The following is a 14,014-nucleotide window of genomic DNA, read 5'->3' as shown; positions in this document are numbered from 1 at the left end:
TGAAAAACATTCAACCTTGGATCTTCAACGGTTCTTTATCAATGATTATTTATCTTTATTTCGCACAGACTCGTGTATCTCACATTTTTTTCATTTTTTTTTAAATATAATTTATTTTATAAAAATTAAGTACACAAAAAATGGTAGCATACATGTACAGAAGTATATAAATAATCGTTATTTTTTTCGTAATCATTATCCTCAGGCAAGATGTAAGGCACATATATTCATTCATGTCGCTTGAGTACTATCCTAATATTTACAATGTATATTTTCACTAGCTTCATTGTGTTAATTCACAGATTGTGAATTGCAATATTTTCGTAAGCCAAACGCTTAAACAATTTATTAGAAAAGTTTGTACACTCATATTTACAATTATTGTCTTTTGCTGCCATACGCTAATATCAATTATCAAAATATAATTTTATCATATTCTTTTCCTGCTTACCATATATTATAACGTTTCTTCTCAAAATAACGTTTTATATACATATATAATTTTGATAACAAATCACCGTCAGAGATATTATGACGTATAGTATTGCATTGGTCACGAATAATATATAGTAAATTATTTGATCTTTCTTTTGCAGCTAGGAAAACACTTATAAAAATAACAGGCATACACACCAAGATAATGTTAACAATATATGACTCAAAAAACCACATTACGTCTTAATTATTTTATAAAAAAGGATATTACTAGTCTCTATTCGTAAAATGACACTACCTTATTTTCAACATTCGCGAATAGTTAATGTAACTATACTTATCGTGTATAAGTTATGTACAGGGTGTTACAGATACATACTAGGCAGTACGACGGGTTGCGCGGCAAACTTTGCATGGCCAAGTGTGGTTTAATAGACAGTGACAGTAACTTTATAACATAAACTTTATAATATAAATAATAAAACTTTGTAGTATAAACTTTATAATGTATAAAGTCACTGTCATTGTCTATTAAACCACGCTTGGCCATACAAAGTTTGCCGCGCAACCCATCGTACTGCCTAGTATGTATCTGTAACACCCTGTACTTTAGAAATATATAAACTTTTAGTACAAAATTTTTTAAAAATATAATTCGCTTCGTGAAAGTGTGTAAAGGGATAGAAACCACGAAAAAGGGATAAAAAAATTAACAATATTAGTCAATGCTCACTAGTTCACGACTGTTAAGTAGATGTGTAACAGTTAAGTCAGTTACTTCGCAGGTACATTAATTTAATTTCACATCTACTTAACGGACAAGGATATCAATAAAATTCTTATAAAAAGAAAGAGAAAGATAAAGAATATGTCATAGGATGCAGATAGATCATTTTTACTTTCTAATGATGCACTATAAAATGGGACTATTTCTCGTCTGAAATACTATCTTCATATCGATAAACAGAAGACTTGAAAAAAAGTATCTGTTTATATATAATACTATACTCGATAATCGTTACATTGAGTTATACTGAATATAAAAAATACATCACACTTGCCGAGAAAACTACGACATCGCAGATCTTTTCCCATGCAAGTTGCGTGAAATAAATCCCAATCTACAGTAGCGAATACATTTGAGCATATCTACTTAAGACACCCTGTAAATGTCTTGCAACAGTCTCATCGTTGCGATAATAATTGAACGTTAATACAGTCTATAAGTTATATTTTTCAATGAGATAACGTATCGACAAACCCTTACGTTTCTTCCCGCGAAATAAAATTCATTAATATGTTCGTGGGTTCGATCAACGGTGTAAACGTCCGTCTTCGAGGATGCGGGTCAGGTCGGGTCGCATTCTTACCGTCTATAAAACAGAGATATAGCTGCAATCATTCTCACAAACGTTGTTCGATAGGTAGCGGCCCTTGGCGTAGAGACGACGGCTCGCTATGTGACGTGACGTTCACGTCAGACCCAGCTGCGTCGCCGTTGTTATGGCCGTTGTTGCTGCCATTGTTGTTTTGGCCGTTTAGAAACGACGTCATTTCCATCGACGACTGTTGTCCGCTCTGGATTTAGAAACATGCGTGTTCGTTCGCTTCTTTTTTCAGATCTAGAGCGTGTAAGTGGTAACGTGCGTGTGTCGCGTTCGGAAAAACAAAAGAAAAGCGGCTCCAGAGAGAGTGCAGAGAGCGAGTAGAATTAAAGAGCAGCGCGCGACCAATGCTAAAACTAGAAAAGACTAGTCTCCTTAATATATCGGGCAATTTAATGTCGGATTTACACTTATTAGACGAGAGCAGAAGTCGATGTTGATACTGAAAGATCTTACTTAAAATAAATGCAAAGCTAATTCAATTGTTAAAGCGGCAGAATTTTGATGTATGTACGTGATTAACGTGTACTTTTCCGCGCTCGTCTAGAATCGTACTGACTTCCGGAAGGAAAGTAAATGACTGATTAAAGTTGAGCAATAAATCGAGTATGTCGCACCCAAAGCGAGCGCAGCTATAGAATTGAAAGCTTGAAAGCGAAATTCAATGCCTTCTCATTATCGATGGATCAATGCCAAATGACCGAATTCAGTTCCGTTACTTTCTTCCAGTGAAATAAAAGTGCAAATGTTGTTACTTACAAATACTGACCTTAGGCTGCATTATATCTTCGGATGTGTCGAGGCCGGCAAGCGGATTGGAGGTAATATTAATCTTGGAGTCTGTGACTCCACCGTTCATTACTCGTCCATTTGTTATTGGTTTACCTGCTTGTCAAAAAAAAAAAAAAAAGAGTATGTTATCTAGGTTCAAGATAATGAAAGAATTCTTTTTTATCAACTTTTTTTCTTCAAAACACATACCTTCACTTTGCGATTCCTGACTTTGCTTATACTTGGCTCTTTTGTATAGGAATCTCGCTGCGAAGGCGAGAGCGACCAGAATGACCGATGCTCCAAATACTCCACCGATTATGGCGTGTATACTGACATTCTTGTTATTCTCGCTCGGTCTCAATTTATTTTCCGCCACGACTTGCTGAACTGGATGTTCAACAACGAGCTTTTGAGTTTTATGTCGCAATATTTGAGAAAATTCCGATGCCGCATCTACAGAGAAGCTTTGAATTTTAAATTCATATGGAGTATCGGGTAATAAGTGAGAAATGGTCATGTTGGAAGCATCCTTTCCCTCGACAGTGGTTTTCAAATATTCACCGGCTGAGGTGGAAGCCCGATGATATATATAAAACCCGTCGATTTTTGCTGATCTGTTGGGATTCTGCCAAAGCAACAACATCTCATGTGGCCCTAACGCTTCAATTCTAGTCAATAGAGGTATTGGCATTTTAGTGCTCTCAATACCGGTATCCCTATGGAGATGAAAACGTACGGAATTCTTACTCAATTTGTTGTCGTTATTTGAATACACCGCAGCGATTCTAAATCGATAGGTATGTTCAGTTTGCAAGTCGGTCACTTCGAAGGACCGCACATGATTCGGTATCTCAGAGTTGGCAGTCATCCACTTCGTCTGTTTACCACTCATCTTCGAGCCTATCTCTCGATACTGAACTTTGAAAAATTGTATTGGCAGGCCTGTATTCTTCGGTACTGTCCATCGCACCATAACGGAGATATCAGACAATCTCGTGATGATGGGCACATCGGGAGGATTCAACTCGATTTCTGCTGAAAGGAGGACAAATAATTTAATAGAGAGGAGTCAATCTTTTGATTAAAATATAAAAGACAACAACAGAATTAAAATGTTATTGGAATGAAAATGTAGTATACGTAAAAAAAAAAGATTAAGAGTGCGACCACTTTTTTTCCATAATGTATAATTATGTAATTCATAACAATAACAAGTTGAGTGAGAGTTCCATACGTTTTCGTCTTCATAAGGATACCAGTATTGAGAGCATTAATTTTCATGGTAGTTCTTTTTGCTTGTATGTTAAGGCCGTGTTTAAATATATACTGTCAGTACAGTTCATGTTACATATATTATAAATTTTTAGTACTGACAATGTTCGAACACGGTCAAACTAATTAGAGCTCATATATCGAAGCGGTAGAATTATCCACCAAAGGCTACACCATTGAGTCAATGGTGGGCGGTAAGCGTAGGGAAGGCATCGTTCGGAGGAAAAGTGATAAAAACAACTAGCTTGCTCGCGCTGCTGCCTTTGGAGGCTCGCGAGCTCTGACCAGGGGCTCCGCCCCCCGGACCCCCACGCAAAAAAGTTCGATCTTCTTGCTATATACATGCATATTTAATATATCAATCTGGATGCTATCTGTATAATACGGAGATTGGATACATTATATTCACAATTGAAAAGAAAAATTAGATATAAAAAATAACATTGAAAATAAAATTGATAATTGAAATTGCGCTATAATTAATTTTTTTCAGTTTGTTTATGTAATTTTGTATTTAATTAAAAATCTCAATCAAAAACGCCAAAAGTTGATCGTCAAATAAAGCCATACTATGTTAAAATTAATCACATAAAAACGCAGTTAAAATTAAAAAAAACCCCGTTCAATTTTAATCTTAATAAAAATTATGAGTTCTGCAATTCTTCATAAAAGAAAATCGTGCTGAAGGGACTTAATCGACGATATCTCAGCCAAACGTTTGATAAAATGATAACAAAATATACGAAATGATAACACAAAACAAATAATTACCTCCGTCTCCCTTTTTCTTTGCTTCTTTATTTTTGTTACGTCTACCACCGCCCCTGGTATGCTTATGCCTTGACACGGTCCCGTAGTTCGGCTTCGATTCGGCCTTGCCGCCGACAATATGCTCTTTCGGTTGAACCTGCAACAGGTTGTATCCCGAATGCGATCCATAGTCGTTGCTGGCGACGCATTGAACGATCCCGGCGTGCTTCTTTTCGACCTCAGATATAAGAAGAGTGGAGGCTATCATCTCTTGTGTCTTACTAGGCATCAAGGATTCTCCGTTGATAAGCCATTCGACGATTGGTTGCGGCTCGCCTGTTACGTTACACGAGAGCTGCAATTTTCCGCCTTCATGGAATTTGCACGCGCTTGGCTGTCTCGTGACCCTCGGTGGTTCCACCACTCTTAAAATGATCGCCGATTTTATCTGTCGGACATCGTAGCTCCATACACAATCATATTCCCCGCGATCGGAAGGTTGAACATGGACCAACGTCAAACCGATGGACGATTTCACGGACTTCGATGGTAAAGAACCGCCTAGGCGACTCCAGGTGACGTGAGGCACAGGGTAACCAGCGCCGAAACATTCCAGTGTAACGTTCTTACCACGCGTAACTATATATTCCGTTTGCGGTAGCTTGGTAAGATACGGCGGTTGGAAAGTCAAGTTCGCGTGTACCGTCAAGATGGTCTTATGATTGCTTGTCAATGTTACCGTCGTTATGTAATTGTTAACGCTACAGTAGTATGATCCACTATCCGCCAATCTGACATCCTTGATGACCATGGTTTTGCCATTCACTAGATTCGCGTCCTTGATGAGCATGTCATTTTTGTAAAACTGTACTATGGCTTCCGGTTCGGAATATGGTACAGGACATGTAATAGGCACGGTATTACCCTCTGTCACCTCGATGTAGACATCATTTTTGTCGGAGAACTCTTGTATCGTCGCGAGCGTTAGTCTCGCTGGATCCGACACTAATCCACTGCTACCTGTGAAGAAATTAAAAAAAGTTTATACAAATCTCTTGGTGTAGAAACCAAGATCTCTCTCGTAGATAGCGCAATCTTGATACTTGTATTAAATAAAACAAAGTATAGTTAAATAAAATTAGACAGAAAACTTTTAAGGCTGCCACAAAAATTGTCCATACAGGAGCTATGCGTTTTGCGAGTTATTTCCCTGTCCAAATCTATTATCAAAATGCCAACGTTTCGTGAATATTGCAGTTCACTTTATCAGGGCGAAGAGCAGCCTGAGAGTATCTGCAGCAAAACGCATAGCTTCTGCAGGTAAAAAATAGATTACAGATTAAATAAAGTATGTAAGATACTAATTTTTGGGGTGGCTCACCGAAGAACGCAATGCAACGGTAATCTCCGGCCTTCGACACGTTATCAAAGGAGACAATGAGCCGAGACGTTTTGCCACCGGTATTGCTGTAGGTATCAGACGATAGTGTCCATTTGTTTGAACCCAGGGGCCTGTGATGCCAAGCGAAACGCTCCGCGGGGATATTGAGACTACACTCAAAATTTACGTCGTCAGATAACGGAACTGCTAGAGGTTGAGGGTGTCGAGTAAAGGACATATTCATCTCAGGAATCTTGTCGTTCTCTGTTATCAAAAACATTATTATTATCCTCTTTCACACGGTGCTCGGAGTATATTTACGTAATATCGTTCTAAGAAACTTACCGCATGTATATGCGATCGGACTGTAAAGCAGGATAACGATGATACCACATAAAGAGGAGATAGATGTCATCTTGACACATTCTGCAAGCACGAAAGAAGACAGTGCCATTACGTTAACCAGGCATTTCGCGTTATACTAGTTGTTTTTCCGGTCCTTCGTCCGCGGGAAAGCAAACATGCGGCTCGCGCAGTGTCGGCGAAGACCTACTAAAATTAATACCGAGCAAGCACACCGTTTAAGTTTAGAACGCCCGAGTTCACGAGAAAATAGAACATATTTTTCACCCTAGAGGCACGAAATGATAATTTATCTTGTAGTAGTAACATATTTTAAGCCCTAAATATACGAGGCAACAGCAATAACGATAGAAATAACGATAGAAACAGAGGAATCCAACATTCGAAAATGCATATGTTAATGCATACAGGAACACAGAATAGGGCAATGATAATTTTTGGCGAGGTGAAATTCTGTATCTATCGCCTTATAGCTTACAATTCAGATTTTTCATTTTGTTTATATAGGTACGCTATAATCTTGAAGCAGATGAGAGAGTCATGTGCTACAGTCTATACGCGATCAGATTGATTACAGGCCTTTTATTTCTTTCGCGGCATTGTGCAACGAGACGTGACAATTATATATCACTTATTTCTGTATTCTATTCCTATCGCTGTTGCCTCGCGTTGTGTCTAAGGCTTTACACTGTTAAATCTATAGAGTCAAATTTAATCTAATGTTAGTCACCACTGCTCCTACTAAATATATCATTACTTTTTACCAAAACGATAATTAAATTTGACACTATATCGTCAAATTGACACTGTATAGTGTCAAATATAACCATTATTTTAGTATAAAATAACGATAAGATTGAATAGGAGCAGTGGCGACTCACGTTAAGTGAAATTTGCCCCTATAGATTTAACAGAGCACATACAATAAAATACAACACACGTTTATCATTCTGAAGTTAGGAAAAAGCGTATAATAATTGTCTACAAAAATACAGCATACATAAGAACACACTGCTTCATAAACACGTTTTCTCGTTGCAATGTTTACAATCCTTGTAATGTAATAATTAAAAAAAAATTATTACATTGATAAACTTTATAAAAGGGAAAGAAGAAAAAAGAAAATAAGTTTAGCGGTTGAAAGAACCAGCGAAAGAACGATCCTTATGCGAATCACAACGATGAATGATATCGAGCAATGAAATGTAACGAGTTTTTAGTTGCGTGTAATGATAATGAAAAAAGGGGAGTCGGTGGTGAGGCTGGGTGACGCGTGGCTGTCTAGAAAATATCCATATACGGCGTCGAAAGCTGCCGTTCATTGCGCGAACCGTTTTACACCCACGTGCCCTCTCGTGCGAGGCCATCAGAAAAGCATACACTCGCGCGCAGCACGCCCGCGATGGCGAAGAGCGACGGTAATAATTCTTTTTCGTCGAGCTATATAGCGCTACGATATGCTGCTATGCGCGTAGGTATATCCATTCACATCACGGATCGCGACGTCGTACTACGCACCCACATGCTTGCCTTAATGTATCTGAAACTATCGCGACTTTTCCCAATGGCGGAAAAACCTGGTGAACGAGAACGCGCCTCGATTTTAGAGACGATATTAAGATGCTTGATGAACGAAGGATATCTCCTTCGAATCCGTGATTAAAATGCACAATGACTATTACTTAATTAGTACAGTCTTTTTCATTTTTTCACCAGCACTAGTATAATACTAAATATAACAAGTGATTAATATGTAATCGACGTGTCTCTTTGATTCAATTTAATAGAAGACTTTAGAATACTAATTTTGAATATTTCATTAATTAAATAGTTATCTGGCGCGCGTGAGAACAGAAATTGATGCCGATTGAGGAAAAATTAACATATTAATCTCATTTAGAAATTCTTTTTTAGTCTATTATTAAATATAGTAAAAATATGGTAATTAAAGAGCTTTGAATATTCATTTTTAGCGTTATATAACGTAATTTTATGAAAATTTTTAAATTGTACACAATGTCTCCACGTGCCTTTTGCTCGTATACTTCAATACGTATGAAGAGAAATCAGATAAAGTAAACGAATGAGGGAGAAGGAAATAAAGCAGGATAACGAGAAATTTAAGTATACCTCAAATCTCAAATTTATCATTTTAAATGAGTATAAACTTGAGAAAGAAAAAAAGAGAAAGTTAGAAAGATAGGAAAGAAAAAAGGGGGTAATGAGGGAAGAAAGGAGGAGAGGGGAAAAAGACATTTGAGTGTATGCTGGTAGATTATCGACGCGACGGCAGCCCGCTGTGTTTTATGTACGAGAGAGACTCTTAACTTCTGGTTAAATGGTAGCATAAATGGCGGTGGTATGTAACAGGTGAGAAGGGCCCGCAAAGAGGCTGGTTTCCGATGTTACCTCTCGTAAAAATAAAGAAGCCGAATTCCAAAGCAGTGGTTGTCCACTCCGCGCCCCTCTTGGCACGTATACATATATGACGTATCAACGCGAGAACGCGTGCACGCACGACCGATGGGTTTGCACGCGCAATCTGCGGGACTCGTAATTGCACCTAATCCGTCCGATGCGCGCCTTCGTATTAACGATGACTTAATCGTCGCGGTGCGTTGAACAGACCGGCAGTGTGTCGCGTACGCTGTAAAATTTACGAAGCGTAACAGAGAAGAGAAATAATATTACGTACAGAGATTAATTTAGAAAAAGAAAAACAGAGTTGCAGACAATGACTGCGTTTAACAAAAAGAAATAGTTTAATAAGCACTTTGTACTTATTGGATTATATTTTTAGATCTGGAGGAGAATAGTTCTGTCTAAATTTAGATCTAAAAGTATAATCCAATCAGCGCAAAGCGCTCATTAAGCCGCTTTTTCTACTGGATGCAGCCATTAGTTGGCAATTAAAATACGTTACTAGTAAATGTATTCCTCAAATATCGAGTGATTGCTTAATCTCGGATAGCATAATCGGAAATTCATAATTAACGTGAAAGTTTTTTACATAGACCTTCAATCGACACAATTGCCTGTTATATCTTGAATATTCAATTCGACGTGATTTATGGAAGCATAGAGAAGCGAGAAGAGATGACCGAGGCTCGTCGGTCAAAAATAATTCTTTATGAGAATCACCAAAAAATCTGACACTTCGAGAGATCTTCCGCCCTGAAAATGTTCTGATCCTCACGACGGACTCCTTCCTGTTCTACACGGAATGCCGTGGCCGTGCCATAAATGACTATCCGTGTCATTAGTATTCCAGTGAAGGACCGTCTCTCGCGGTGCGTTTATGGGATCGTGGATCGGGGATCGCGATCACAACGGCGACAAGGACGGGTTCTCTGCTTCGTTAACAAGTGAGAAGCAGCTCTGAAAGTGAGAAAGGGAATTTTGGAGCAAGTGAGGAAATGCATTAGATTTACCACTGCATTAGGTTGCCATTTAAGGGATGTAAAAGTAACTCACGTTTCTCCAAGATTTCCGAAGAAGTCGATAGAGCTTCTAGCTCGTGCCGATTCAGACAGATCGTATCTCGTATAGCACTCCCATAATACTCGTGGATCTTTCGGTTCAACAATCCGATCGAAAAGTGTTGACTTTGTATTTTTACCTGAGAACGATGCGCGGTCGAGCGAGAGAGAACGAGTTTGCGATACTGGTGAATCCGAATTTCGTCTCCTCGCCCCTCATTAGTCTCGCAGTGCACTTAATGGAATCGCCGTCGAAAACAGGTGAGATTAATAAGAATAAAAGAAAGGACGCGCCGAGGGATGTTTCGGAGCGAAGGACGCCAGATGATAACGAATGAGAGGTCTTCCTTTCAGTTACTCCCGTACTCTCCTGCATGATATCTTGATTCCCCTTTCGCCCTACGACGCTTGAATACACTTGTTTCGTCGGATCTCTTTTACACACTTCCTATCTGCGTTTTCTCCGCACCTGTTTCTCTCTTTTTTTCCCCTTCTTTCTTCGCTCTCCCGATACGCGCAAGTCTTGCTCCAAGCTCGGAGAGGCTACAAAAGCAAACCGTTAAGAAAGATGAATTTGAAATCCTTCTTCACGTATGTGTGAATTAAATTTCGCGATTAAATCGTCATTCCTTCCCTTCTTGTTCTCTTCCATATTACGTTTCTAGGAAGTGTGGAGAGACAGAATCCAAGATTTAGGGTAATATTCGTTAGCCCGGATCTACAATAGATTTTTAAGCCCTAAGCCATAAGGAATGGACGAATCACAATTATTCTCCTCGCATTCGACTGTAATTGTTTCTTACAGCTTGAAGCTTAAAACACCCGTTGTAGATCCGGATTTATCCGTTCTAATTTTAAAATTCTCTTAAATAATTTTTTAAGATACTAATACAGCTCTGATTGGCTTATGATATCTTAAAATTGTACTTAAGACAATCTCAAATATAAGAATCGAATACCGGTCTCAGACTCGATTTCACCAATGTAAAATTAATCTCAGTTCAATTTACTCTTTTATCTTTTTCTAATTGTCAGAATTTCTAATTTCAGCATTTCTAATTCTGAGAGTTAGAAAAAGATAAACTACAAGTTAAACCGAGAGTGAAGTTAATCGTCAAGTCTTACGTTGGTAAAACCGGGTCTTACAAAAGGAGACTAAACAATACGTGCGAATGAAGTTAATTCGACGCGGAAGAAAACGCTCTCAGGGCCCGTCTCTCCCAGTCGTATCTCTTCCACACTTCGCTTCTTTTCTCCTTCTCCCTCCGAGGTTGCGCACCTCGTCTCGCATGTAGACGGTGCAAATAGAACGAGCGTGTGTATCCACTCTAAATACCGAGAACGTAATGCAACGCGGACGGGAAGATCCGGATCTGGTGTCCGGGCTGTATAATTCTCTCCCGTGGAAACGGAAATCTCCGAGCGTGGTGATCCGGTGTTGATGCTCCCTTTCCGGACATGGAGCGACCAAAACGATCGGAGCGATTGGACGCGAGCGGTTCCGAGCGGAGGACCGACCGGGTTCACGATCGCGCGATCGATCGATCCGCACCGGGGTCGAGATCATCCGTCTGGAGAAAGAAAGAGAGAGAGAAAGAGAAAAGAGGGAGACGCAAAGAGAGAGGGGGGGGGAGAGGGGGAGAGGGAGAGAGAGAGAGAGAGAAGTGGCGTGCTTACCCTTTTTCTCAATCCGGCCGCACGCCAACCGAAGTCGACGCCGAAAGAGAGGATATCCTCGCGCCCCGCGCGTCGCTCGTCGACTCACGAGATGTAATTCGGGATGGACACACACCACAGATTCGACTACAGAGACGTGGCCGGTGCAGGCCCGCGTGCTCCTTTGTGGAGTACTCCTCTTTCACGGGACGTTGCTTCCCCGCTTCCTCCGCGTGCGCGACGACCCGGTTCACCCTCGTTTACTTCCGTACTTCATGTTCGCGCAGTTGGCGTGTATTCAACGGACGTGGTGACGCCGAGGCAGCGAACGAGCGATCGAAAACGCGTCGGCAAAACGGAACGGGACGCGCTTGACGACGAGACGGAGACCACGCTTACCGCTCCTGGCGGCTGCTGCTTGGCGTTCACCGGCGGCGACACTGGAATGCAGACCGACAGGTTTTGAACCGCGGCGGCGGACTCCACACTCCACTCGTGGTGGAGGGATCAGGGATGCCGCCGCGGCGACGGCGGCGTGGTCGGCGTGGTGGTGGTAATAGTGACGACACGGCCAGCCGGGCCAGCCTGGGCTACAATCAGCCGTAATGCCGCGACCTGCGTTCGGTTTGGACACTTTCAGAGCTTTCGGTGCTTCTATGTTTGTTTCAAGTCTAACGAACGATGAAGACAGAATGATGATTATGGATGCATTCCGTTTTATGCATGATGCATCATTTATCCTTGTTGTTCACCAAATGTTAAACAAGGATAAATGATGTATTATGCACATCATGAGTGAAACGGAATACACTACCCTATAAGTACTCAAAGTACTAAATGCAGCTGATACAGAGTCCATTCCTCGTATAAGCTGCATCGCATTCACTACACTTCTTGAACTTGAAATGCAACAGATACATGATTAGATGTTAAAGAGAAAAAAGAAAAGAGATGAAAAAGTTCAAACTTATAAACTTTTGGAGTCGCGCGGGGTTCCGCAGCACTTTCTACACCTCTTCCAAAGCGAGATAGAGATGTATGCACACGGCGTCCGCAAGAAGAAGAGAGAGATAAATTGAGTACAGTCGCCGTTTGAAAACTAGGACTTTTTTAGTCTCGTTTAGTACTTGCTGTCACGTGACGTGGCGCGCGCGCTTGATTTAGCGACGTGGATTTAATAATAAATTAAAAATTAATAAAAGTAATTTGCTACGGAAATGCGAAAAAATCGATGTATATGAGATTGATTAAAAAATTATGTAATAAATCCATAAATATATACGCAATTACATGCAATAATTGGAACAAGCTTGATTTACTTGCGGTTTAATTTATATATATACACAGCAACATTTTCAGATTTGTTTACAACATGTGACGCCTATCAGCGACTGTTAACTTTGAATAGTTTGAAGTCAGGAACGAATCGCGTTTCAGAATGCAATTTAAAATTCGAAAAGCCAAGTGACGATGCATAATATTTAACAATTCGATAAAATACATATATATAGTTATGTATAAAGTTGTTATATACTACTGAATTCTCTCTCCATTAAATAAAAAAAAAATTTTCTATCCATATTTTTTATTATCAGGCGTGACTGTGTGATTGAATTATGAAACTCATTTCGATTAATACTTCCTGTGACGTTAAATAAGAATTTGTTATTATTTAGGTATTTTTTTCCTTATATCGTCAAAATCACGAATGTTTTTATTATGATATTAAAATATGACAATTTGAGTTAATTTGTTGATAAAAAAATATTTATTCCAATATAAATTAATCATTCGCTTGCAATCATTTTTTTCTTCCTCCGTCCAACTCAAGTTTTTTTACTGTTCTAAGCTTTTAAAAAAAATGTGGAAAAATTCAGAGTTATATCTCTGTTATATTACTAAACACTTTTGTAACAAGATATTTTAGCAGGGAGACTCGAACTTTGTCCTTCTTTATTTCAAAGAAATTTCGCTTGTATAAAAAAGGACTCACAGATTGCAAGCGTAGTGTTAATTTATAATTTTTATTTAACTTATTTTTTAAATCTTTTTTTAGCTTTGGAAATTAAAAAAAATATAAAGAGTAAATTAATTGAACCGAGATAAAGTTAATCCACATAATTAATAAAAATAGACATTAATGTGAGTTTAAAGTTATAAAATCATCTTCTGTTGTAAGAATTATTAAACAATATATCTATATATATACGGCCTTGATCTTGAATATGTCATTCGCAGAAAGACTTTCTTTTACTCTCACGAGCTATAATATTATGACAACTCAAGCTGCAATGAAATAAGTAAACTGATCATGCTATCTCATGTCAACTGGAAGATATGCGTCGCTCTCTGGATCGGTTATCGTCACCTTATCCCTTCAGCGAAACTAAATATGACACTTTTTATTTACTGTCGAGAAATGTCAGCTGTACACTCATCATCATCATCATCATCATCATTTTCATCTCCAGTATATCAACGAATCCCGAATTTCTTGGTCAGTGAACGAATTTCGAACG

At 39.1% G+C, this 14,014-nt stretch overlaps 1 protein-coding gene across 6 annotated transcripts; it reads right to left on the bottom strand.

Annotated features, from left to right (window-relative positions):
* Positions 1-1,050: 1,050 nt before the first annotated feature.
* Positions 1,051-11,995, bottom strand: LOC108768919 (interference hedgehog). 6 transcript variants are annotated; one of them, XM_018519619.1, is made up of 7 exons: positions 11,517-11,976; positions 6,343-6,423; positions 5,998-6,261; positions 4,638-5,636; positions 2,802-3,629; positions 2,590-2,705; positions 1,051-2,013 (listed from the first exon to the last, which is right to left on the bottom strand). In XM_018519619.1, the coding sequence occupies exons 2-7, from the start codon at positions 6,410-6,412 to the stop codon at positions 1,840-1,842; spliced, it is 2,451 nt and encodes an 816-aa protein (XP_018375121.1). In that variant the 5' UTR covers positions 6,413-6,423; positions 11,517-11,976; the 3' UTR covers positions 1,051-1,839. The 6 variants fall into 6 exon arrangements, with proteins under 6 accessions (XP_018375121.1, XP_018375122.1, XP_018375126.1 ...); XM_018519620.1 differs by having other exon boundaries at positions 2,802-3,626; positions 11,517-11,975; XM_018519624.1 differs by lacking the exon at positions 11,517-11,976 and adding an exon at positions 9,835-10,063.
* Positions 11,996-14,014: the final 2,019 nt, after the last annotated feature.

This window comes from Trachymyrmex cornetzi, unplaced genomic scaffold (genome assembly GCF_001594075.2).
Source record: "Trachymyrmex cornetzi isolate Tcor2-1 unplaced genomic scaffold, Tcor1.1 scaffold83, whole genome shotgun sequence".
Lineage (NCBI taxonomy): Eukaryota > Metazoa > Arthropoda > Insecta > Hymenoptera > Formicidae > Trachymyrmex > Trachymyrmex cornetzi.
Note: the sequence above shows the minus strand (reverse complement) of the source record. Positions and strands in the feature narration are given on the sequence as shown.